The sequence below is a fragment of the Serinus canaria genome, chromosome 14, assembly GCF_022539315.1.
Source record: "Serinus canaria isolate serCan28SL12 chromosome 14, serCan2020, whole genome shotgun sequence".
Lineage (NCBI taxonomy): Eukaryota > Metazoa > Chordata > Aves > Passeriformes > Fringillidae > Serinus > Serinus canaria.
Window position 1 is genome coordinate 6548454 of NC_066328.1, and position 27440 is coordinate 6575893.

At 38.9% G+C, this 27440-nt stretch overlaps 1 protein-coding gene across 3 annotated transcripts; it reads left to right on the forward strand.

The window, feature by feature from the left end:
* PLA2G10 (phospholipase A2 group X) lies at window positions 1-27301 on the forward strand. 3 transcript variants are annotated; one of them, XM_050980218.1, is made up of 4 exons: window positions 1-146; window positions 22516-22681; window positions 24170-24276; window positions 26707-27301. In XM_050980218.1, the coding sequence occupies exons 1-4, from the start codon at window positions 2-4 to the stop codon at window positions 26850-26852; spliced, it is 564 nt and encodes a 187-aa protein (XP_050836175.1). In that variant the 5' UTR covers window position 1; the 3' UTR covers window positions 26853-27301. The 3 variants fall into 3 exon arrangements, with proteins under 3 accessions (XP_050836175.1, XP_050836174.1, XP_018771557.1); XM_018916012.3 differs by lacking the exon at window positions 1-146 and adding an exon at window positions 17160-18183; XM_050980217.1 differs by lacking the exons at window positions 22516-22681; window positions 24170-24276; window positions 26707-27301 and adding exons at window positions 1287-1385; window positions 2188-2375.
* The last annotated feature ends 139 nt before the right edge of the window (window positions 27302-27440 follow it).

A 27440-nucleotide genomic window follows, 5' to 3' on the forward strand; every position in this document is an offset into this window, starting at 1 on the left:
CATGCTGCTGATTTTTCCAAGCCTGCTGTTAGGATTTGCTGCATACTATTCACCTGGAGAGAATGGCCTGTTGGGAACTCCTCACTGCTTTGGGAATATTTCAGATGTAATACAGACTGCAAATGTGAGCTTGAAAATCACATCAGGTAAAGTTAAATTACTAAAATGTCTATATAAATGTGCTGCCTTTCAAACTGTTAGAAAACAAAATAAATTTTGGGTTAGAATTAGGAGGTTATTGAACAAGTACCTTACTTTAAAAGTTACATTCCCATAAAATCTGGAATAAATTTATGGAACAAAGCAAGCAAAGGGACTTCTCTTGAGGTCTAAACAAACTTTTGAAGAGGAGACAAAACCAGTCTGATTTTTTATAATTCAAGTATTATAAATTGTTTTGGAACTCATATTTATTATGTGCCCAGTGATCAAGGGGATTACATGGGTATGAATGATAGTTCCAGATGAGTGGAAGACAAGAACATTTTTCCAGTGTATTCCTTAATCTGCAGCATGGGAAGTTCTTATCATGCAACACTTTCTGACATGAGGATTACAGTTCACTGGAATTTCTGACATGCATAATATTTATTTGTGGAGATAATTTGAGGAATGTACTCCCTTCAAAACACTTTTGATTTTGCTGTTTCAATTTTTTTTTTTTCAATTTGAATCAAGTTCTCGATCTTTCCCAGTCTCAGAATAACATAATAAATGTATGGATGGTGACATTGCTCTCTTTCCTCAAACAGTGGTTATGGAATGTATAGTTATTTCAGCTCTGCATGTGTCATGGGGAGGAAAAAAAATCTCCTTGAATAATTAAACCAGCAAATTTCCATTTTTTTTCCTTTAAACATGTCTAAAAAGAGTCAGTTGTGATCAGACATGAATTTATGTTATAACTACTACCCAAGGAAGTATTCCACAATAAAGAATGTATACGGTCTATAAATTTCACCAAGACAGAGCTTTATACAAAACAAGAGTATGAAAAGGAATACCCCTTTGGCAAAGACATGCTTGGGGGTATTGACCTGAATTAACCAAACTGAAATACTTAAACCATATGAAAACTTTATGAGAAGAGAAACCTGCAAATTTTAACTGAACTAAATTAGAGTATGCACAATTCTCTTCCAAAAGTGACTTAACTGAAATACTGCTGTTTAGTCAGGGTAATCATGTGTATATTAAATATAGTCTAGTGTAATCCATTCTAAAAGTCAATTTGCTGTGGCTGTTGTTCAATTTGCTGCCACCACTTGACACAGCTCTTTGCTTAGGATGCCCAGAGGTGAGTGAGCATTTCTCTGGCCAGAACAGGAAGATCTATGGCACATTCTTGTGGCTGGCCAGCATATGGAGGAGGACTCTCACTAAAGGTATTGCCAGTATTAGGTTTTGTGTCTGCTTTTTTGTTGGTAGTGATGGATTCTTAATATCTCTGTGATTAAAAAATTCAGTATTGCATGCAAGTTATGCTCTTTGTGGTACTTTATTTGTTCTCTCATGTGTGTACCATGCTTTTGAAAACTCTGACTCACTGCATCACTGAAACAGCAACAGCTTCTTTTTAAATGCTATTGAAATTATACATTATAATTTCCAGTGCTTACCAGTTAAATTATGGGTTTGAGCCATGAAAATAGGATGGCTTTTACTTTAGCAGAAGCTACATCAGTCTACATGCTTTTCTAAATCCATGCAAAGAAAAATATCCTATAGCAGACAACGCTATCTTGTGTATGAATGAAGAGCTTTTGGTGGTTTTTTTTTTTTCCTTTTTTGCTTATTCTTTCATAAACATCTATATATTATAACTTGGTTACCCTCAGACTTGAGCTAAACAGTGTATCAGTACACAAATGGGATGCTGCAAAGCTGTGTTTGTGACTTGTCAGTCTAACAACCATTGAAGTTCAGTTGGTCTTTACATACAATTGTTGCCCTGGCAGAGACTGATTTCTGCTGTTGCTGGGAAATTGACCGTGGTGGAGGGGGGAGCAGAGTATTTGACAACAGTCACAGGACAAGTTAAACTGTAACTTTTGTGGTATGAACCCCAGGTTACTCATGAACCTTTAGTTTCCTTGGAAAACTATTTAGCATTTTTTAAATTATATAAAGATTTCTTGCATGTTAAAATTTTGTTGGAATTGGTGGAAGGCACTGAAACACCTGTAGGTTTTTTACAACAGATAATATCTTGGATTGATTTCAATGTCTCAGTCGTAATCCGCGGCAAAAATTATCCCCCCGTAAAGATCCACTCCGTACCGCCTCGCCGGGGATTCTCCCTCGATCCAAGGGGAATTTCGCTGCCACGGGCCAGCAGGGGGAGCGAGTCCCTCCCGGGGCGTGTCTGACCCGGCCCACGACAGGTGAGGAACAGGGATTCCTCTGCGTTGGAAGGTGCAGCGTTAAAAAGGATGGCTTGAATTAAAAAAAATAAATAAAAATAAAAAAAATTTTTAAAAAGTCAAGCCGTTTCAGTGCAGTGTTTGAGCACACAGAAAGCAGGCATACCAAGCGGAGCTAAGCTAGAATGTGAATGCCAGCCACCGTCGGGTAGCTTCAGGCCTCAGGATAGCCTCAGAGAGAGTCATGAGTAAAATACGTTGCATTGTGACAAAGTCAGGGATGACTGCTATAATGAGGATGTGAGCAGAAAAAAAACTACAAAACCATTTTCCAAATGGACTGGTTAGAGATCTTCTGTTAGCCAGAAATAAAAAGGGTGTGGGATACTGCCAGTCTCTGTGTTTAAACCTTCTCTAAAGGGTGGTAACAATTATAATGGGCAGGTGGGAGATGGATCCAGGTTTTTTCCCACAGCTAGCTTTACTCTCTGAGGTATCTAAGTTACTCAAACCTCTCAGTATGTTTGGCAGCAAATCAAACTGCACCATCTCACTTTGGCAGGGGGGAGGATTAGAGACAGAATCGTTTGGCTGTGGGTGGTGTTGCAGCTTAGACTGTCTCCTGATGGTGACACACATGCTTGGACAGGAACAGGGGCAAAACTGAAGCCATTCCTAAAAATGCCTCTGCAGCAAATAGCCAAACCATCTCTTCTAGCAATCTGTTCTAAAAATGCAGTAGTTAATATTTTAATTGTTATACTCAAGGTGCCTAGCTAAGATAGCCTTCCTAAGCATTAGTTGTCCAAAGTATGTAAAAAATTGCAAATAAAGCTTTTTGCTGGACTATGAAATTCAAGATTCATTTGCAGAGCCACACACAGAGAGAACTTTGAAAATGTGGTTTAAAAATTAAGTGGAAGATTCTGTATTAATTCAAACAAGGAATATTAAAAAGTAAATAAATTTGAGAGGCTGATACAATTAAACGTTCTGTTCTGCAGGCTCTTAGTAGATTAAATTCAGTTTTCTACCTTACTGCACCTTGACACTGCATACTCTGAAGATCTGTAAATCTTTTAAGGTGCTTTACAATTTGCTTAAGAGAGTCATACATTTGCAAAATTTCTTACAATTGGAGAAATGTATCTGTGTGAACAAAAAGGCTGTATTTCAATAGGGATAATATATACCTTGCTTCAATTCTTGATTTAACAATAACTTACTTATCCTTGCTATTACAGGTAATGAGCAGTCAGAAGTTCAGATAGTACTGTGAGCAATTCTCACTTCATGTCCAGTGAGATAAGGACCCTTTCTGAAAGTGCAGGATAAGCACATAGTGTTGTTTTTAGTTTGTCAACTCTTCTTTCAGAGACACTTCTCAATTTGTTAATATTATGTTAGTCTTTCAGTTTCTCTAGAAAACAAAACGGGAACTTTTCGTACCCTTTAAAAAGAATCCTTTTTTTTTTCCTTGTCATTTATTATAGTGAGGAATGATTAAATGTAGCAATATATGTCCTATGTTATTTGATTATTTTGTTCTATTCCATTTTCTCAGAGGTGCTGTCTCATTTGGATGTAATAAACAGGCTTTGGAGATTAAGGTGAGGAAAATTACACTCATTTTCTGACCTGTTTGCTAATATAATATTTACCTCACTGTTGTAACTAGCTAACCCATTATCATGAGCTTCAGCTGTTTACATCATGTCTCAATTTTAACATTTGCTTTTCTGTTACTGTGGCTGCACTAAATAATTTAGCAACATAAGGTGTGTCTGATTACTTGCTTTGGAAGACAGAGACTGTCACTGCATCCACTGCTAGCATGAAACTCAGGAAGTGTTTTATTCAATACATAATGCTCATTGCAGCTGTACTTTAGAGCTACGTTTTAGTGACTTTCAATATCTTGATTTTTCACCTGACCTTGTCCATATTTGCTTTGCTTTCTATTTAGGGGTTAACTACAACAGATCTTTACTGCTAGAGAACTCTGCTATAACTGGAAAGATGGAATAGGGGTAAAGTGAATTGATCTCTTTTTTGTCACAGGTTATATATAAGGTTTATATCTGCCCATAAAGAAGATGGGGGAGGGGGAAACAATGGTTTGTTGTCTAATTCAGTTAAAGAATGGTTCTTTGCAAAGTAACACAGCAGAACTGAGGAATACCTCTCTCCACAGGGAGTTTCCTACCAGAATAAACCTTTCTTTGGTTTTTAGCTTTGCCAAGATCTAGAAGATCTCAATCTCTTGGTAATGTCAAAGGAAAATTAGTATGCCTTTTAGGAGTGTATATGTAGTACAAGCTGTCCAAGAGAGACCAGAGAGGAAGGTGTGTTGGTGCTGCTGGTTTTGCATGAGCTCATGCCTGTGCGCAAGCAGGTTCATCCAAGTGAAGCCCTTTAATAAAGCAAATGTTGTGTAGATGTCAAATGCTCAGGCTCAATGCACATTTCAGGGGTTAACTTTGGAATGGCTTTAGTCTGAAGACACAGATTGAATGTCATGGTTGGAGGACACCTTCCTGTCTTGTTCCCCAAAGGAGTCCCATGCTCTGAGACAGCTCTATCAAATGAACCAAAGCACAGTGCATGAGGACAATCAGTTTGGCTCCCTTTTGAGCCACAATGAAGTGCTAAATCACACACTTGGTGAGATAGATTGCTCTGAGCATGAAAGATCTCTCTGAAGCAAGTTTTGCAGGAGACTGCTAAGGGTTGCTTATAATCCTCCTGAAGCTGGCAAGCAGATTATCCTTTTCGTAGGTGAGCTAAGTAGGTTAAACATCTTCAAAGCCTCTAAACTGTTTCTCTCGTATCCTAAAAGCTAATAACACATAAGCACTGAGTCTGCTTCCCTGCAGTCTTAGGTCAAAGAGGCTAAATGTTACACCTCTCTTCCTTGCTTTACCATATCCACGTGGCTAAAACAGAAATTTCCCAATAATCGTATTGGCTCTTATGAATTCTCAACTCTCTCCATGTACTATGGAGGAAGCTCAGGCCTTCTATAGAGAATGCCACCATGATGCTCAGTTATAGACCAATACCCTAATTCCTGCAAACAGGATAAGCATTTATTCATCAGCTTATCTTAACTGTCATACTTATTCCAAAAGGTCAAGGAGTTGTTCAGATGGCAAAGTATCTTCAAGCTGTCTGTGTATAAAAACATACTTAAGGAATTCTTCAGCTTCACCTCTGACACTTTGCAAGCAATTGGAGTTTGAAGTCCCTAACAGTAATATTTGATTTAGTTTTCTCATGTTGCAGAAAATCCTGAAAAACCAATTAATAATGTCTCCTGAAATGTGGTGAAACAAAAGCCATGCTACAAAATGAACAATTTTATATATACACTGAATAATTCTGAATTTAAATAAAACTTTAAATAAGGAGTGGCCAGATTTGACAAGGGTCTTTCAAAGAAAATACCTGTGCAGAAACACAAGGAGAATGAAGTTAGCTGATGCATTCAATGAACTTACTTCTGGTTTTATATTGCTGAGCATCAAACTGATAAGAGCTTTCTTTGTTTTCTTTACAATCATTACCAAAATACAGGATTCAAAATATATCTTCTTCAGAGGGCAGGGATGAAAAGTGTCTTCCCACCCTCCTAAAACACCCACACTTCTCCAGCTTAAACTTCTTTGTAAAATTCACCTTTCATTCCTCCCTGGCAGTCTTCCTTTCAATTCTTTACTCTTCTTGGGCAAGTAAGTGTTTTAAAATACAAAAAGGGTAAAGAGTATTTTAATTGTTGTTTGTCAGACTAGAAGGATTAGCATCCTTCTAGTTTTAGTAAACTTTTTTAAGGAAAGTTAAGGAAATCACACAAGTAGAGCAGGAAAACATGAGATTTCTTTGAATGCATCCCTGAAACAACCTGTGCTAGTGGAATGTGTCCTTGCCTGTGACAGAGGGGGTTGGAACAAGATAATCTTTAAGGTTCCTTCCAACCCCAACCATTCCATGACCCTATAAATGCTGCCATAGATACCCTAGGAAAGTATTTTCCATAAAGAACTGAGCCTCACATCCCTCTGTCCTGCATTCAAACCAATATGACCCTAAAATGATAAAATCTCGGGCTAATATTGTTTTGCCATATAAGTAACACAATGCTTGGAAATTAGTGGTTCCTCAGAGAATTATTCTGAAGAAATTAATATATCTAAAAATAAAGTTAGCACATTTTCTTCTTCCTTGAAAGAGTCAATACTCCCTAGTAAGCACACTGCTCAAGACTTTTGGGAAGCAAGTGTGAACTACTGTTTTAGCCCTGCCTAATTTAGTAGTGCTGACATAACTGCAGCTGTCAGCTGGACTGGAAGCATTCCAGTATATACAGATTACTCCTACAAACTGGCAATATCAGAAGTGATGAGAGTTCCATGACAGTGGACTAACAGATTAACTCAGTATCCGTGGCTTATGGAGTTCTAGTTCTGCAGTATGGAAGGGAATCCAGAGGGACACGCGGTTTACAGTAACCATTACCCATAATGGCACTGATGGAGCAGCAAAGACCTTTCACACAGTCTTAGTCCACACAGCTATTGCAAGGTAGGACATAGGTATGTGGAGTCATGTTTTTGAGAAACAATTGTAGTTGCAACAGAATTGCACTGCCATCAAGATTGAAGTTGCTATGACAGGCAGAGTCCTGCTGTTTCTCATACTTCACTCTAATCAATTTTTCACTTTTTACATGCTTTTGAAATATGTTTTATAAATCCATTTTTGTGTTTCTAACAGTGTAGGCTTTTACAAAATTTAAGGCCTGAGTGTGCTGTAAGACTCAAAACAAACCTTGGATGGTTGAGGTTTTAACTTGAATGCTGCACTCTCAAATATGGCACCCCACCCACTGGCTGCCTAAAAAGAAGGGTTTTGATTGACAGGAGAGTTAACGTTCTTCCAAACCTCAGTCTGGAGCATGTATAATTATACTAAAGCATTGTTAGAAGCTATTTTAAAAGGAAATGTTGCCTGCCTTCTGAGGTTTTTCTATATTCATGTAGTCTGGGCATGTCAGCCTTTCTTTAAAACCACAGGTTTGTTATTCTTGATCAATAAGCTGAACTAGCACACTTTAGCACAGAAAATGACAAGCAGCTGGGCTCTTCAAATTTTCAGCTTGCCACTGACTTTGTAGAGAACTTCAGATGTCCTGAGTCTCACAACTTAAATTTGTAAAATGGGACTTATGCAGCTGTGATTATTTATTTACTTTAAAATGCATTTTCTTCTGTAAACTGCTGAATCTTGGGCATTAGATAATTTTATACATTTTTGTCACCTTTTAGGTATGTGCTGATTTAACTGTGGTCAGAACCTAACCTGTAACAAATGCTGTTTATATTTTCTGAAGACTAAACCTTCTCTGACTGTCAGTAGAAACATTTTAGTATTGAACTTACTACCATGCCTTCCTTTTCTCAAAGTCAAAATTATTGGTTATAACAAATATTTCAATTAACAGCCTGCCTTTTTCTGAGGGGTTAAAAAGTTGTGTTTAATAAATCTTTTTTGACTATAAAAATATGACACACTCTGAATGGCTGTAGTCCCATTTTACTGTAAGTCAATCAGTTTTAAATAAATCCTTCCCTAATTAAGTTGGCCTCTCTCTACCTCTGGTGCCTACTCCATTCAGCCTTTTTTCAGACACAGGCCCCTTACAAGATGCTCTTCTGATAACAGAACAGGAAGTTCTTTATCTTCTAATGTTGTATGACTCCAAATTTAATTATATGATTTAAGCAGGTAGAAAATATGCCTTGCTCAAAGAGAAATTACTTGGGCTGGTATAAGAAATTTCAGGGCCTGTGGCATACAAGTCAGATCAGATGAACAAATGACAAATGACTTAAGAAGCCAAAGATAAAAAAATGATGGGCAGAGGCCAGAAAAAAAAAAGATGAAAAACAAAATTCAAAGACCAAAAGCTTGAAAGCAGCAGTACAGCAGTAAGCAGTGACACTTGTTTCGAGGTCAACCCTTCTCCAAGGGATTGTGATGCTTGGTGTTCTCCAAGGGATTGTGGTGCTTGGTGTTCTCACATAGGTTTCTAAGTCCAGTATTTCAAGTAAAATTAGGACTGCTGCAGCTCCTCCTCTTCCTTCAACTTGCTGTCATAATGATCATAAAAGGACCCACCTACTTCCAGTCCTTCCAGTTGTGCAGTAATCAGCTAACTATGCAGATTACAGAAAACTGAGGGAGGGGGGATGCAATATAGGTGCTATGGTAGAAAATGTTTCTCTCCATACATGAAAGAAGTGATATTTTAGTGCTTGTAACAATTAGATTTAAGATGCATTCCCTCCCCTAGGAACAGGAATTAAGTCATTAGAGAATTTACTACTTTACATTGCTTTGCATTTGAATTCAACTTTATTGTATGAATATGAAAAACATGTTTGCACACATCCATAGACAAACTATATGTTGCTTCAACAAAAATAAGTAAATCAAAAAGCCCAGTTGATGGTAAGAAAAGGGATGTTCAGCAGCATCTCTGCACACTATCTGTGAATGTCCCTGCATTTGGAAGAGTGTGCAGTATTGGCTGTTGGGTTTTGTGATAAAAATTACACAGGTATTTTTTTGGTGGCTGTCAGAAAGAACCAATTTAAACAAAAATTCAATCTAGTATTTTACAGAATAAAAATTAGGCCTGCTTATGTAATTAAGTTGACCATTCTAAATAAGACTTCAACATAAGTGAAGATTATCTGTCCCAGGCAAATCCTTTCTAGGGATTACATGGTGCATAAACTAATAAGGGTTTATCTTTTCTTCTTTCTGAGAGGGGAGATAACTAGAAGAACTTTAAACATTAATGTGGCATTAAAGAATTGCAAACAGAATTAGGAAATTTGATGGTTGTGAGCCTCATAGCAGCATCAAATCACCATTATGTTTCAGTATGCAGATCCTATGTGCAGACACATAAAATTCTGAATAATCTATGTACATAGAACTGTTTTGCTCTGTGAAGTAAAAATGTGAAGTATGCAGAAGCTGTTTATTTTAAAAGGTAATCTGAATATGGTCAGCATAAAATTTTCTATGTACCATATTACTCCTATTTTTGAGGTATCATAGCCACAAAAAGAAGCTAGACAAAATTTTTATCATTCAGCATAATTTAGATGAAGATACTTTTGATTAAGTAACTGAGACACAATTAAAATGTGTTGGTTTACACCCTAAAAAGTAAAAAATATATTTAGTACCTACCATCTGAAAGACTTTTGTGAAGACTGCAATATGGCTATTTAAAAGGCTAATCAGTGAAGGCCATAACCTAGACTTGAAACTAGAAAGCTACCAAAGGAGTCAGAGGAGTGAACTGCTTTACTTTGTAAAACCAACAGCCACGTTTTGACTGCTGGTTTGAGATCACCCTTGATTGGATGCTATATATATGTATTGTGGGATAAGAATTTAAATCTGTTTAGTAAGATTCACACCTCTAACAGCTGAAGATAAATAGACTCATTTTAAAGCTTTCCTGGGACTGCTTCCTCACTGCCTGTTTTCCTTTCTGTCTTGCACATCTGATGCCAGTTAGCAAGGCCTGGTACACACAGTACAGCAAACTCCCTCATTCTATATAGTAAATGCAAGGAGGCATTTGGTATATTGCATTTCATGGCATTTGGTCTGATGGCATTTCATATGCAATTAAAACCTTTTCTCCTTTATATGTAGGAACAATAGTTTTCATACTTGTTATTTGAAAGAATGCAGCTCTACTTGTTTAGGTTGGTATGAACTGTATTAGTCACAGGATCTGTAGATAAGAGTTTTTCTAGATGGCTCATGATGAAATTTTGTAAATATAGTATCACCATGAGGAACTTGTTTTATAATAAATCAAGGAAGCAATTTATGTATGTGGATCAGGTCAGAGAATCACAAAATGGGTAAGGCTGGATGGGACTGCAGTGGGCCATCCAGTCTAACTCCCCTGCTCAAGCAGGGTCATCCTGGAGCACATGGCACAGGATTGCATTCAGCTGGTTCTGGAATATCTCCAGTGAGGGAAATTCTACAATCACTCTGGGCAATCTGTTCTGGTGTTCAGTCACCAGATGATCATCCTTCTTGTATTAAAATAAAATCAAAAAGAATGACCAAGTCTGAAGACTGCCAAACCCATTGGTGTGCTAGTTTTCAATCTCTACTGTGGAAATTATGCAACAGTTCTATTTGTCTTTGAAGACTCATTGAACTCTGTAAGAGTTAAATATCATTTTCCCTGAGCACTGTCACATGTACAAGGTACTGGGACTTCAATTCAGCGGCTTCCTTCACACTCCACTGTTTCCTTAGCTCCCTGTGGCAATGAGCCTACAAGTCTTTTGCTCTTAAGTGTCCTGAATATGTCTTCTTTTGTCCATAACAGGTCTTTTTAAAGGAAAAACAAAGTCTATAGAATTATAAAATCTTTTTTCGTTTCAGAAATATGTAATCTTAAGACAGTAATTGATATTCCAAAGAAGCATAAGCTTAACTCTTTATAATTATAGGTTATATAAATAGTTCTAATTTGTTTATATTGTATATTACACATGGCATTTGTTGCCTTCCAATGCAATACTGAGTCCCCACTTCTCACTGAAAATCAAGCACCTCCTGGTGTTTAAACAACATTTTATTGAGCATTAGACTTCCTTTTGTGTACTGGCACTCTGTGCATGCTCTCAGCAAATGACACTAGCATCTTGTGGCTGATTTGAAGTATCTGGTTTATTTCAGATATAGCAAATCATTATGTTAGTGCTGACAGTTCTCTGGTTCAATTACTCCTTGTCCCAACCAATCTGTAAAAGCAAAGAATAAAAGTAGGGCTCCATCCCACAGAGTCCTACTTGGGAGATGAGAGATTCAGAACCTACTTGACAAGTGACACATACTCAGTTCTTCAGCAGTACCCAGCACCTTTTTTATCTTACATGTCTTATAGTTTTCCTATACTCACATTTTTCCTACTCCTAAATTCTCTAGCTAATCCCTGTGTTGCCTACCTCTCAGTACTTCCAGGAATTTTTTGACCCTCAACAATAAATTCAGTTCCCAGAGCAGTCTGGATGGTGTTTAAAGCAGAGGGCTCTTGTGCAGATTAGCCTGGAACAATGAAGGGCTACATTCTACTCATCCTTCCTTTGATGGACACATAATTTAGGGATTTTATCTTGATGGGTTCAGTTGCCATAAAACTGCACAGATGCTCCTGAAAGAAAGCTGCAAGACAAGCAGACCAGAGCAATGAGGTGTTCACTGTTGACAGGGTTAAGAACAAAACAACTAAGAAGTAAATAAATAAACAGGTAATGAAAATATCTTCATTTTATTTTCAAGCATTTAAAAACATTTAGAGACAATGAAAAAGCCAGTAGACATGGTAAAAGTTACACAGAACTGTGAATTCATTTTTCTTCTCTCTTAAATGAAATATAGTCTGCAGTCTCTATAAATCCATGTTCTGTCTCTACCCTGGATACTGCATTCAATTCTGCAGCCTCCCCCCAGTCTCAGTAAAAATAGAACTGGAAGAAGATTCGGAAATGGTCAACAAGGACAAAGGCATAGAAAAGGGATTTCATAACAGTGAGTTAAAATGGTAGGAAAGTATGAAAAGGGCACTGCTTCTGTTTGTGACAAAGCTGTCTAGATAATAAAAGCAGGCAAAATCTCAAGTCTCTTTGAATCAGCACAGATGATTTCCCCAGTGCATTTGCATCTTTTACTTGGTGATATATGGAAAAAATTAGTATCAATTAATTTATTATTGCAGAACAGGCCTACTGCCTTCCCTGCCTACAGGCCATGGTTTCATAAAAACCTTTAGGCAAAAGGAAGTGATATTGGAGTCTCCTTCCCTGGCAGGGTGGAACTGCTAATTTGAAGGTGTCTGCTATCACCTCACAATATCAGAATTGTGTAGGTGACAAGGGACTTCTGCAGGTTTTGTAGTCCAATTTTCTCCTCATGGCAGGTCCCATTAAAGCAGGTTGCTTTTAGTCATGTTGAGTTATGTATATCTCGAAGGATGGAGTTGCCATAGCCTTTCAGGGCAAATTGCTTCAGCATTTGATCCTTAAAAAAATAAAATTGTTTCTTATATTGAATTGCTGTAGGTTGTGCTCATTGCTTCTTGAGCATCTTTGGGAAAAATGTAGTTGCATCTCTTCTACACCCTTCCATTACAAAGTGCTTCACAGCACAATGACCTCCACTCACCATCTTTAATCCTGGGCAAATCCAGCTCTCTCAGCTTCTTGTATGACATGAATTGCAGTTGCCTGCGCAGTTTGGTAGTCTTGCTTTAGTGTGTCAATGGCTTTCTTAAAATGAGACACAGAGTTCCAGAGATGGTGTCACAAGTGTCAGATGGAGGGGAAGAATCAGTTCCCTCCAAACCTACCAGTGGTACTCAGCCCAGTTGGCAGCTGGGCACATTAGCTCCAAGAGCACACAGCTGGCTCACATTCAGCTTGCCCACCACAACCCTCAGCTCCTTTTCTACAAAGCTCTTCTCTAGCCAGTCAGTTCCCAGCCTGTCCCACTTGTCCCACTTGGGCAGTTATGCCAACCCACTTGCAGGGCTTTGCATTTGCCTTTGCTGAACTTCATGAGGTCCCCAAGAGCTCATTTTTCCAGTCTGACTAGGTCTGAGTAGCAGCCCTGCCTTGCAGTGTATCAGCCACTCCCCCCAATTTGGTATCACCCACAAATGTGCTGAGAGGTCACTCTATCCCATCATCCTGGTCATTACATCAGTCATTTCAAGAATCCAAGTTGATGTAACCTATATAAAGAAAGCAAGTCAAATATCCTTCCAGAGATATGCTGGAGACTTCAAATTTTGTTTTAGAAACATGCACACATTGCATTGCCAAGTTTCTCAAGATATAAAAATAAGGAGTAGCCCTGGGTTCCACAAGAAGCAGGCCATGAGTCTTTTTTTGGATGCAAACTGAATGTAGAAATTGACTTAGAGAGTGCAAATCTTCTGGAAGGCAGAGAGGACTGTCAGAACCTAAGAGCTAAGCAAGCTGCAAGTTATTTATAGAGTCTTTCCCCAGCATCTCCAGTGTGTGCCTTTGCTCAAAGATAGGCAGTGTAATTCCATGCCATAAAAATGGACAGAACTGCATTGGTAAATACATGATGCTCTGAGGACGTTCTTGCAATCTCACTGCTTGCCTGGGTGGTTGTATGGATGGAGTGGACTCTGTGCTAGCAGCTCTTGTACTAAAGGAACAGAGGGGAGAATGGGGATCAGGAAAAAAACAAAACTAGAGGGAAGAGAGAAGAAGACTGTAGAACTAATTCAGCTCCTCTGCAGGCATTATAGCAGTTTCAAGAACATTTCTGTAATAGCAATCTTTCCAGCACACAACTGTCTGTTATGGGCAGTGACACTCTACATGGTGTTTTTGCAGCACGGACAGAGTAACACTGCTGCCAAAGGGCAGAAAAGGACAACACTGCAGACACAATCCCCAAAATTCTCTTGGGACAATGTGCTACTCAGAGACTTGCTATTACCAGAGACATTACAAGTTATGCTATAGGCTGGTAGAGTCTTGAAGTTGGTTTTTTTTGTGCATGCTAGAACTGGATTTGAGATAATACATGTACATTGCAAAATACTATAAAATGGCTCAGCAGAATGTTTTCTAATCTTCCACATGGATCTTGTCTCTCCAAACTTGGCTTTATAACTCTTGTACACTTTGGGACAACATCTCCAACAACATGAGCTAAAGAAAACATGGGTAAACAGGAAGCATTGGTTGTGAAAAGGAGCTAAGAGAAGATGGAAGGACATGAAAGGGAGGAAACCCAGCCAAACCTCCAAAAAAGGGAACAAAGGCACTGAATGTTTCCAAACACTCAGATAATTAAGGCTGTTTGGTTTGGTTTTTTATGAAGACAACAAGGATAAAGAAGTTGTGTACTACATGGACATTCAGTATCTGAAGGAACATACACTTGTAAAGGATATATTCCAAGCAAAACCTGTGTCCCAATCCAATGTTATGAAGATGTGGGATAACTCAGAGACATTTACCAAGTATAGCAACAAGCAAACACAGTCATTTGACTTAACTGCTGGGAAGCAACTTTTCAGTTCTCATTATTCTGCTACCCTCACAGTAAGGCATGTGCTTCTTTCCTTATTTTCCTCCAGGAGACAGTGCCACAGAAGAACCCAATCTGGGACTTAACCTGGGATGCAAAACACCAAATTCCTGTTTTCCAGTTCTGCTACAGCCATCATAAAGCACCTTAAGTAAATCATCCTGCCTCCATTCCCATCTCTAAAAATGGGAAAATAATTTCTTTCACCATTCTTTATTAGTTCATTAATTCAGTGAGGCAGCAGTATGCCCAATGGCTTAAATGCCACATGCTTAATCCTCCAGGCATTTTTTAGGACTTAGCTTAGACACCTACAGACCCTAGTACTTCTGTACTCATCAGTAGCAACTCAACATTGGCACGCAACAAGCTAAATGCAGAGTATTTATAAATTTACCAAGGTAGGTGCCATGCTATTTCATTTCTCAGGAAATATAACTGCTGTTACTAAATAAAAAATTTCAATGGAACTATTATTACTACAAAAATACAGCTTTTCAGCTGTTAAGTCAGCAGTAAATCCACTGTTACATTTCTCTTAAGATCACTACCTTCACCTGATCACAGGTAGTGGATAACTTGCACTTACATTAACTACATTTTAGACCATTCTAGCACTTTCCATGAACATGTTAACATTTTGGGTTATTATACTCTGTCATTTTCCTGCATGTATATAATCCAGCACCCTGAGAAATGAGGCTTTTAGAACTCATTTAACCAGTTTCCCTCTAACAGTGTTATGCTGTGAGAATGTTCCTCAGTACAGACATGTGTGTCAATTATATTATTCCATTTCTCAGATTAAAAACAATTGAAGCAATCATAAGGCACATGCAGCCTTTTTTGAGAAAGTATATTTGAAAAGCAAACACTTCTCCCTGCCCCTGCACAGCTCTAGCTGACAGACAGAAAGAATTAATCAGTAAGAGGGAAAATGCCATTTGTCACATAGGACTTAGGCCAGTTTCCAAGTGCTTCAAATACAGGAAAAGAAACACTAAAATAAATATGACAGGTCTACACTGCTACATAAGTTTTTAATTAGGAAATGTAAGGAGAACCAAATCTAATTTTAAAAATATGACTCAATCATTGTAATCCATAGGAACTTCCAGTCTGTTACTGATATATTTTCTGAGCCATATGCCTGGCAATTAACTGGACAATCTAGCTCTGCCTCAATAAAAGTATTTCCTTCTATCAGATTTCCTCCTCTCTCACCAATTTCACTGGATGTTCTCCTTTGAACTTTTACTATACTCAAAGGAATCAGAACTCATGACTTGCATTCCTTACTTCATCACTATATACAGTTTCAGTCCCTACACATCTTTGTGTACTTTCTGTGTAGTCTGAGCATTTCAGTCTCAATTGATTTTTTCAGTGGTTATGAGGCTACTTCCCTTTCTTCAAAGAAAAACATATCAGCTGCTCTAACACATTGCATCAGTCAGCGTCCTGAAGAACAACGTGAAATATAATTCATCTTGCTCCCTTGGATACTGTTTTCATTGTCATATGCAATGGTATGCTGAATGGGACAGTGTTCAAGTGGAAGTTTCATTAAGCAGCTCTCGGACACCATTAAAGTGTTCTAATAGGTGTGACTTATTGACCGGAAGAGTGGTAAACAAATGAAGTATAAGTGACAGTGCGAGACCAGAGTAACAGTAATTAGCGATGTGACTCCATGAGTAATCAGAAAATTGTCCTGACCCAGTTGATGGCAATAGCAACAAAATCTTTAAAAAATATTAAAAAAAAAATCCCCAATAAAACCCCCAAATAAGTGTTTCTACCAACATTTACAAGGGTCATGAGCAGCCTTTCTGGTTGCCACACAAGCCACTTCACTCATATTCCACTCCAGCTGTGTTGGGGCACACAGTGGCAGTTGTGCTCCCCATGTTGGCCAGAGCCAGGCACAGGGGTGGAAGGAGAGGGACAGGCTGGCAGCATTGTCACAGCACACTGCACCTATGGCTACTTGGTACAGATCTGCAGGCATCAGGGAAGCCTCCAACAACCTTCCTCTCCCTGCAGAACACCAGCACTCTGGTGGAAATCCTGCTTATTTCTGCTGTGTGGAGTTCCCACAGGCACCCTCTACCTTGCAGAGTGCCATGCACAGTCCTGGCTGAGCTGCCACACCTTGCCTGCTGTTCTGCAGAGGTTGCACAAAGGCCCACCAGGTGTTCAATGGCATATCAACATCCTACCTCCAATCAATGTTCCACATTTATCCCATGCTATTCTCACTTCAGTGCCAACACAAACATTTCAGAGAGCTTGGATTAATGAGAGCATAACAAAAACAAATCTGATCTGTCCGTGCATGCTTTTTGTTTCTTGGAATCATATCACATATGATTTTCTACCTCTCCTGAATAAAGATGAATGTTATAACACAGAAATCAGAGCATTTTAATGCAAAAATAGAATTATTCCTCAGTATGTGCATGAAAAAATTATCTTACTTCTTTGATGAAAATACCACTCACAAAAACCCCCACCAAACTACCAGCTTCTCTCCAATAGTAAGACGACATGACAAATAAAAAATTCTTTGTAAGTTCCATAAATAAAACTAGTTTTATTTCTCTTTCCATATCCTAGCAGTGTAGGCCTCTGTGGAATCCTATGGGGGTAATATCCTGGAATATAATAATGCCAAAAAAAAAAGGAAAAAAAAGAAAAATATGAGCACCACAAGACAAAACACATGTACACAAAAATCAGTACTCTAGATTTCAGAGCTCCTGATTGCTTGAACAACTGACAGAAAAGGCACTGGTTTCAGTGTAATAATAAAAGGTCTGAAGAAATACATGGAAAATATGAACACAGAAAAAAATCACATAAAAGCAAGTGGTATTGTCTGTGTGTTGAGAGAAGCAATTAAACTGTAATAAGACATCTAGTTGTATGTTTTACAAAATAATACAAGAGTTGGAAAGGGAATAGAAAAATATGCAAATATACAATGTACAAAAAAATTACTCACTTTGAGAGTTTATTTTGTTTGAGGTACAATTAAAAAGTTTTTATCAAGCTGCAAAGATCCGTAACCGGTTTAGGAGTTGGTTATCCTTTAGTCATCCAAGGAAAGGAGCAATCAGTAGATGAAGTCTGGCTGATGCAGACTCCAGATAGAGCACGTCTTCAGGACTGGTTATAATTAACCACTAGACTAACTTACAACACAGATCCTGCTTTCCTCTTCTAGATCTGATTTGAATTACCTAAGAACTGCTGTAATTCAAAAAGAAAATACAGCTGCCAGAGCAGGAAGGTGTGGAGGAGCGGAGAGACCGCCCCCATCAGAGACCTGTGGGTTGTGACCCCCTGTGCCGGCACCGCGCTCCGCTGCCCGAGTGACAGGTCCCAGCTCTCGCCGGCTCTTCCAGCGGCAGCTCCTCCCTTCTGGCCAGATGGACAGCACAGCTTGGACTTGGGCTCCGGGGGACCCGGCTCGGGGCAGAAAGCAGCCTTTTATAGCTGGCACGCCGGGCTGCGGCTCACACCTACACACCCCGCTGCCGAGCACAGCGCCGCTGCCGCGACCCGCACCCCCGCCCGTCGCTGCCCATGGCGCCGCTGCCCCCGCTCCTGCTGCTGCTGCTGCTGCCGGCGGTCGGTGAGTAGAGCAGGGCCCCGCGCCGGGGCTCGGCATCCACACGGCCCTTCCCGGCAGGGAAGCGGCCACGGGATCTGCTGGATGCGCTCCCTTGTCCGGACCCGGCCGGATGGGGCTTGGCAGGTGGGAACAGGGGTAGAGAAAGGGGTGTTAGGAGAAACACTCACGGGAGGTGCCTGTGTTCCCATGCCGGAGAGAAGTCCCTGTGACAGGGACTCGGGCACAGCTGGGTGGGACTCGCCCAAAGGAACCCCCGATTTGCCGCTGCCAGCGGCGGCTGGAGCTGCCCCGACAGCCCGGCCGATGCTCAGACCGCACCTGCACAAGGCAGCGGGGCTGGAGGGGAGCACATTACTTCTGTAAAGTTCATCAACAATGTTCAACTCCGCTAACGAAGTTCCGTGTTTCAAATCAGTTTGCAGCTTGCACGTGCAATAACAATCTTTCTATAAAGCCAGTAGCTTTACCCCCGCTCTTCTCTGGGTACTGGAGTGAGCTGACACGGAGCACTTGAGTTACTAAGCAGTTCAGAAGCAGGACTGAGATCGCCTACAAAACCCTAACTGGGTTATTCTGAAAAATGAATCAGTCTTCCTGCATGAGTTATGATGTGAGAATATAATTAAAGGACCCCTGCCTCACAACTTCACACAGCCAATTAGTCACTTTGCAAATATTTAATTATTTTTTTTGTCTCCTACATCCTATTTATTAATCAGTGTTAAAGACTGGTTGTAACAATTCCCAGTCCATTTCCTCATAGGTTTTCTGAGGCATTCATCAGTACAGTATCTGATTGTGCTAATTTCTCTGAAACTATATTATTGTCCCTCTTTTTCGGATAGGTATGTGGGCCGACACAAAAAAGCAACCTCTAATTTTAGGTTCCCATGGTGAAATGGTAGAACCCAATTTAACTTACAACTACATAAAATTATGTGGAACTCCAACAACTCAAAGCCTGGTTCTCACTGAGTGCTGTGGTAGCTTGGCACTCCAACCCCAGGATATATTCAGCAGGTTGGGAGCCTACTATTTGTAAACATCAATAGGCATTGTTTTAAAGTGATTAAATTAACCTCATGCTGAACCTTTGTGACAGCTGTAAGGATAAAATCCTATCTTCCAGAATAGCAATCAGTTGCCTTAAGTAAAAGATTCTCTTGCACTTTTTTTTAATACATTCCTACACAGTTTGCAAATTCACCACACCAAATCCTGCAAATAGCAGGATCCTAAAGAAAAGAACCTCAATTAATTCCTAAAACAGCTTCTGGGCACAGAATGGAGCAGGGTCTGGGGGAAGGCAGTCCTGTGAAAGCCCATAAGGTAAGGTGCTTGCATAATGGGGCCAACTTAGGGCCCATCAAGCTCCCTGCCCCAATTCTACTTCCTGACCTCAGACTGCCCCTTTGATTCCTTCTGCATTTTGATCATCCTCCAGAAGAACATTAAGGAAAGCAATGAAATCACTGTTTCTGCCAGCTTGGAGTGCTCATTACAGAGAGCCTGGCTGCGCTCCGATAGCTCTGAGTCAGGCACCTCAGTCACCCACTCCGTGGGCAGTGAGGAGCATGGGAGATGCAATTTACCTGTTTCCCAACTGGTCCAAAGTATCAAAACAGACAAATTTACCCTTTCAGAAGATTTACATGTGACTAGAGTTTGTGGAGATAGCATGTAAGTTGTCTGGGCAATAAAATGAGGTGAAAAAGGCCATTCCTGATGGCTTATGAAACAAGAGGTAAAAATCTCAGGAAAAACTATAAGGCATACAGTTTCTATAAGGCATACAGTTATTTTTTGCAAGATTTTGGAAATGCATCAGAAAGTCTGCTTATTCCCAAGCTTCAAGTTCTGAACTACTGGAACACTATGACTGCATAGAGATATCCCTAAAGGAAATTTTACACAAATTTACCATAAAAAATGTTTCTGTACCCTCAGTCTTTGAAAGAATGACTTAAAAATTATTTTTAAACCCACAAAACGGCATATACTATCACCATCATCAACATATTGATACTCTGATTGTTTCTGTAGCTCTGTGCATTCTCAGATAGTATTTCATTGCTTTTATTAACTCAGCTCATAAAGCTGTTGCAACAGAGTATCATATTCAGAGTATCTATGCCATGGTGGTTGACAACTGGATGTCCAGGTGCTGTAACAAAAATATACTTGAACTCCTCAGGTCAGAGAGTTCATCAGAGAGTTCATCACTTCTACTTGTCATGGATTTAAATCAAGGGATTGGGAATTGTCCCAAGTTAGCAAACAATTCTCTGAAGAAACCAGGAATATGATTTGGACATTCTTATTTTCTTCTTGACTTGTATCTCTCCTATACCATCCTTCCCCAGTTATCAGGAACTGAGACACAAAAATTCTTCACTCTTTTCAGAATCCCCAAGGTCGTGCAGAGCAAACACAGCTCTGCCATTAACCATGGTTCCTCCAGACATTACTGGCTGTATGCAAGAGTAACCAGTACTGACATTGTAGAGAATAACCATTTGTCACCTATAATGCTGCAGCCTTATTGTGGGGTTTTCAGCTCAGAATTTACTGAACTTGTACTGACAATGATGATAACACTCTCAATGCTATCATAAAACAAATCTGTTTATAGCCAAATGGATGCTTCTGCCAACCAGAACCAAAACTTCACACTAAACATACAGGTAATGTTCAGGAACAGGAGCCATGCACAACAGATCCTGTTGTCTGTCTTAGCAAGGAAGTTTAGTGCCAACTCAGCAGTTCTGAAATGAAACTGCAATCGACTAGCAGGAAGCTTTTCTTAATTCCTCAGGATATGATTGCTTTTAATCAACGGCCAAAGCTGCATGTGCAAGTTTAAACAGCCTTGTTTCAACACTTCTGCCCCTAGATCACATGCCCAGAAAGCAGGAGAGACAACATCCAGGAGTGGTCACCAGTCAGGAAAGTGATGCTGCCTCAGATTCTTCCCAAATTGTTTTTTTTACCATTCGCACACACAAACCAATTTAATTTCTTACTGAGGTGATTTCATGGGGTGTTTAAATTCCAATGTTTCATGACATTACAACTTCCAGAGGCCACCAGCATCCCATACATTTGAAGTTACTCAACTGTGCGGGGACCGGTATTTTTTCTGTCAGATTATCCATTAACTGATTATAGTTAATCATATAATCTATTATGATGCAATCTATTACAAAAGGTTACTCTATTATGCTATTATAATAGATTATGTGCTTATACAGATTATATAAAAACTGCACCATCATATAGCTATTTTGTAGGAAAGTAACCATCAAAGCCTTCAACAATGAAGTCTATTTTTTTTCTGCTGTCTGTCTCCATCACAGGTATTATCAATTTTTAAATCTTATTGCCTTTTGGAATCTCTAACTAATACTGGAGTTTAGGTTTATAAACTGTTCTCCTCATACCAAAAAAAGTAATTAGTTTAATTAATAAGAAACTCTAATCAGAAGCCTTCAAAAACAAATTTGTTTTGTAGTCATTCAGCTTCTTAAAATTTGCTGTAAATAGCTTGGAGCCTGCACTGCAAGGAGAGGCTGTCCATTACCATTGGGGTCTTCAGTGTGTTAGTTCAATCTCTCAGCATGACACGAACACCTAAAAATGTCACCCAGAGTCCCAACAGTTTTCTGCTGCTTGGGATCTCTTGCTTTAGTACTGATATGGGATGGTTAAAATATAGTTCCTAAAGTAAATTTTGTTCTGGAGAAATAACAGTGAGAATCACTTCAACAACAACCCCAAACAAAAGTAAACAGGAAAATAACCAAAACGAACCTTTCTAATTTCCCTGGACAAAACTCCAAGCACCCATCCATTTCCCTGCCTTACATCCACCACACCATCCCCACCAGTTATTTGGCTGCTTTGTCTAAAAATGAGGAAAACCAAAACCCTATGATAAAGGACCTTTTCCTTCCAATGTAAAGCACTACGTTCTACAAAATAATATGGGCAAAATTGCACCTTATGTTAAAGAGAAAACACTGCAACCCTGGGGCAGCTAATCTTAGCAACTGGGTGGGCCTGGGCCACAGAACACATGCTGGCCCTCACCAGCTGGAAGACTGGAAATTACTGGTCTGCCATGGTACACTGCCTCCAGGGGAGGAAACCACTGCAGCTGTTCTCAGGGTTCAGTATTCTGCTCACTATGGACTGGGTCATGCAGCATAGCCCCAAAGTGTCAAAAATAAAACTGGACTATTTTCAAGTACTGTCACGTATTATCAACTCTTCAAAAAACCCAAATTATTTCCTATTAGCATGTTGGAGTCAATAACAGTTTTTCTTCCCCAGTTTCTAAAGGCACTGTTGGGGAAGGCCGTGTGAGAAGTCGAAGAGGAATCCTGGAGTTGGCCGGAGCCATCAGGTGCACCACAGGGCGCTCGCCCTTCGCCTACCTGCGCTACGGATGCTACTGCGGCCTGGGAGGAAAAGGATGGCCCATGGACAGAGTAGACTGGTGAGAGTAACTATTTATCTGTGTAATTTAGTGCTGAATGCAGATGACAAATGAAAGGACTAAAATATAAATTAGGCCTATTTGAAAGAAGGAACTGAGTTTAAACACAGCTTAGATTGCTAAGAAACTCTGAGGCATTCAAATTGTGTTGCTATAGATCTACACGATCTTGCCTTTAATTCAAATTCTCATTGCATTAGTACAGGATTCACAGTACAATGGAGCTTCTTTGCTGTTGTGTTTCAGCAAAGAGTTAAATAACTGCAGTCTTGTTGGAGAAGCTTTAAAGTTCAAACATTGAAGCTATCTAAAGTAAAAATTAAAAAACAAAGCCAATGAAAAATCTTTTGATTTTACTATCTTCCATGTTATTAGTATTCAAAATAATACATAGGAATTATGCAAAATTCAACCTGCTGAAAAATAATTCTAAAACCCATACCTTTCCATTGAGTACTAAATCACAGCATACTGACTATCATCAATGTAACTTACAGTTGAACGTTTACTGAGAAGATGATTATGGGTTTTGTTCTGGTTTTGTGGTTGGGGTTCTGTTGTGTGGTTTGGGGTTTTTAAAAAATTTCTATGCATGAAATGGAGTTACGGAGCTGTGTTATGTACCACAAGATCTTTACACAATGATTTGTGGGGAATGACCAAGTAATTACTTAATAAGCACAGGAAAAACAGTAATTGCAAAGTGAGAGCTCACAGCATTAACTTTTCCTTTTGCAGACACAAGCTCCTCAGGCAATCTAAACACCATCTACCTACTGTAATCTGATGGTTTTAGTCTGCCAGGAGGAAACTGAATGAATGAATGAATGAATGAATGAATGAATGAATGAATGAACGAACAAACAAATCCACTTTGTGGATACACCCAGTTCTTCCAGCACGTCAAAAAGAAAGGATGCAATTAGTTTGCAGCAAAAACTTACAAGCTACCTAATTTCAGGTCCTTGCTACCTCCTCTCCTTGCTTTTCTGGGCTTGCAATGATTCCACAGAAGAGACACTACACCAGCATATTTTAATGCTTTTTTTAAGCATTAAATGCCATTAATTCTTACCTGTACTGTTCAGTTTCACAATGTCAATAGAAAGCCTAAAAATTCTTTGTTCCAATTATGACAAGAACAACTTTGAAACAATAATTTTGAGCAACTTTCCAAATTTTCTAATGATAAGGAGCTAAGAGTTCATTTTGTGGAAGGGGCAAGGAGAAAAGCATACTCACATATAACTGAGCATGCTCTGAAGATTCAATTAGCTCAATGTATATCAGACATTTTTCTCTTATTACATAAGAAAGTAGTAATTTTTTCCAGGTGATCCTAAACCATTACCCTGGTTTGGTTCCTGAGCAGGTAATGTTTGTACACTCACTGATGTTGAGTGTTTTATTATTGCACAGCTGTAGTAACCCACTGATAAACCCTGCCCAGACTGTGTGACCATAAATCACCATCTCTGTTCCTCTCAGGTGCTGCTTTCACCACGACTGCTGCTATGGGAGGGCAGAACAAGCAGGCTGTCAGCCAAAGACTGAAAGTTACCACTGGGAATGCAAAGACAATTCTGCTGTGTGTGGTAAGCGAGCACTTGGGAGTATTTTAGTGTTGGATTATTTGTTTGGCTTGATGGTTTCTTAATTCTACTAATTATCTCTTTAGAAAGGCATTTTCTTAATTAACTGTAAAACTCTTAGTTTACCATCCCATCCTTCCTTTTGTGACTTTTTTGCCAGGATATACTGTGCCTCCAGAGAGCACAGCTAAACCAATCAACTGAATGTAGTTTCTTTTTCTTAATCCTCCCGCTGACTGACAAAAGCAAACAAACCTGTGAGCTAGAAGCATCTATTAATCTTTTCAGAAAGCACAACCACAACCATCCTTTTACTCAGCATTTACATTTGCTGAGGAATCCTTGTTATGCTACTCCCTGCAAGTCTCCAGCTGGGCTGGAGAGCAACTACAAACAGGAGATAGGAAAACTGTAACAGTTTAAAAAGGATATTTTCCCTACTTAGCAGAAAATATTCCCCACTGTTTGTAAGTTTATAATGGACATGTTTTTGGCATATTTATCCCTGATCAGTTGCACTGATGGCTGCAATTTATTAATGAATTAATAATTACAGGTTACAGTTCCAAACAATGAGGTAATAAAATATTTGATGAGTATGTTTATTTCTGGAAGTTAAATTAACAAATATTAATTTGAAAATATTTACATAACACAAGTGTGCAAATTGCAACAGATTGCTGACCACATCCTGATAAATTTTGTTGGATTGTTTCAAAATATACTTGCCATGCCGAGGTAAGGGAAGGACAAAGAAATCAAAGAAAGAAAAACACCAAAAAACGGTTAACAGGAAAAAACAGCTTTTCTTTTGCATTATTTGTTCACATCTCCCAAAGTTTTAGCAAATGCTTTCCAATATACTCAAAGACTCCTTGACACTGTAGCTTCCCACAAGCCCTCAATATTTAAAGGTTTTTTTTCCTTGTTGCTGTCACATTTTTATATTGGTTTGTGCGCTGTTTGGGATTTTGTTTGCTTGTTTTGTTTTTAAAATCAGATGCTCAGTCAGTTACTTTGCATATAATTTTATGTTTCCACCAAGAATGCAAATTAGCTTAAAATTGGTTATTATTTGCACTACAGAAATGCAAGAACCCTTACATAAACTTGTTTAAAACAAGTCTGGGTTTCTGACTACCATGGTTTAAAGGCCAACAGTTGGCCATTTCCAGAGAACACAAAACTCTCATTTCATATTCAATTTAGAATTTGCCTGACCTGAAAACAAATGAAAGTTTGGACATTACTTCCTTTCCTCCTTCATATTCTTTACTTTGCCCAACTGTCTACCTCATTCAGAATCTCTATTTGCTCAAATCCTGCCCTACCCCAGATGGACAAAACATCTTCTCTCACACTAATTAATCACATTACAGTCCACACTTATTTGGCTGTAAAGATTTTGCTCCTGACAGTATTCATAATACTGGCCAAGATATCAGGCTTGGTGTCAGGAAACCAAGTCCCTGGCATAGCATGGAGAAGATAAAGTCTGGAGCAATACCAGGAGAAGAACAGAAGAAGCAACAGTTCTCAGTTAATATGTTTTCATTTTTTATCCTATCATGTTGCTCATGCTACCTGTGCTATTGAGTAACTAGCTGCAGCATAAACATTAAGAACACTTCCCTTTCATGGCAGAATTTGAATTCATTCACAAAACTGAACACTTGTTCTGCTCCTGGACAAATCTCAAACAGTGATTTGGCTAAGCTTTTAAAATGGTAAACACTTAAACAAAATGTAATCAAGGATTCTTCAGTTTACAGACAGTTACAGACAGAAAAAAAGCACACACTTCTGGGTTGGCACACTGAACCCAAAATACATTGCTGTAGAAGAAAATGTTCATGCCAAGAAGAAACACTCATGCCAAGAAATCTGTTAAGTTACAACACTACAATTATAAAACAAACATGACAAGACATGGATTAATCACACAAACACACTTTTCCTAACTTCTTACTGAACCCTTTAATAAAAAAAGGTGGGCAGTTTAGGGTGGACACGGAACACCTCTGCATGCCATGTATATATCCCATGGATTATTTTTAATGCTATATCATTTAGGAGATTATAAAGGGTATATGAATGGAGTATCTTCCCAAAATCAAGTTTCACTAGAGCAAGAGGGAAGGCAGGGAGGATCCCATACCACCTTCTAAAGAGGAATCAGTTCTCAGAATTCCTTTATTAAAAAACTGGAAGAGTATTAAAGACTTTATCTGGCTGTTGTATTTTCACCTGTCAAGATCAGTGATTACTGACTGATCCACAGGTTCTCAGTCTTACCAAAGCTCAGTTCCTATTCACCTGAAATGTAAGGCATTTGTACGGCAAATATGGAACATGAGGGAGCAATTCTTGGTATTCCACCGGGGATTTTTAATTTCTTCAGACTAATATCAAACTTACTGTGTTTTCTTTCAGACTCACTAGAAGATAAATGTCAAAAAATGGCATGTGAATGTGACCGTGAAGCTGCCAAATGTTTTTCTAAAGCTCCCTACCATAGAAAATACCTTTTGTGGCCAGACTTTATGTGTGGTGAGATTCAGCCTTTGTGTAGGTATTAGATACATGACTCTTGTATATATTTAAATCTAAAATTACTTTTTTTTTGGCCACAGTAATGACAAGAAATTATTTTCCCCTTTCTTGATACTCCTTCATTCCATCTCAGCCTCTCCACCTCAAAATGGGCAAAGTAAACATTTTTCTTGTTATTTACTTTCTTCCATGCACTTATTATTGATTACATAGAAATCTGAGTTTATCAGCTTAAGGAGTAACTGACAATGTTAATTTGTTTTCATATTCAGATTCACAGATTTTTCAGATTGATAATATCATTTGCTGTGAACTTGTTATCCCCCCTCCACTGGCTATAAGATACAAATCAAACTTCTCCACTAACAAATCTTAGCATTTGTTAACTTTGAACTGACTGGAAAAAGTTAATGAAGTGACAGTGTCAGCACAAAGAGCCCTCTCATCTACATTAAACACTTACTACAAAGCCTAATTGAAGTGTTGAATTTCATTCACCTGGAGTAATGCTACCTGCATTGAAGAATCATATAATTGGGGGTTTTTCTTAGCATTTACTTTTTAGAGTTTTCTAACCAGATGATTATTTGCTAAGGCTCAGACTCCTTACTCTA

Excerpts from the sequence above, each read along its gene's own strand:
- PLA2G10 (XM_050980218.1), top strand. The coding sequence starts at position 2 with ATGCTGCTGATTTTTCCAAGCCTGCTGTTAGGATTTGCTGCATACTAT. Across the intron at positions 22,682-24,169 it reads CCCATGGACAGAGTAGACTG|GTGCTGCTTTCACCACGACT; the intron begins GTGAGAGTAACT and ends TGTTCCTCTCAG. Across the intron at positions 24,277-26,706 it reads AGACAATTCTGCTGTGTGTG|ACTCACTAGAAGATAAATGT; the intron begins GTAAGCGAGCAC and ends GTTTTCTTTCAG.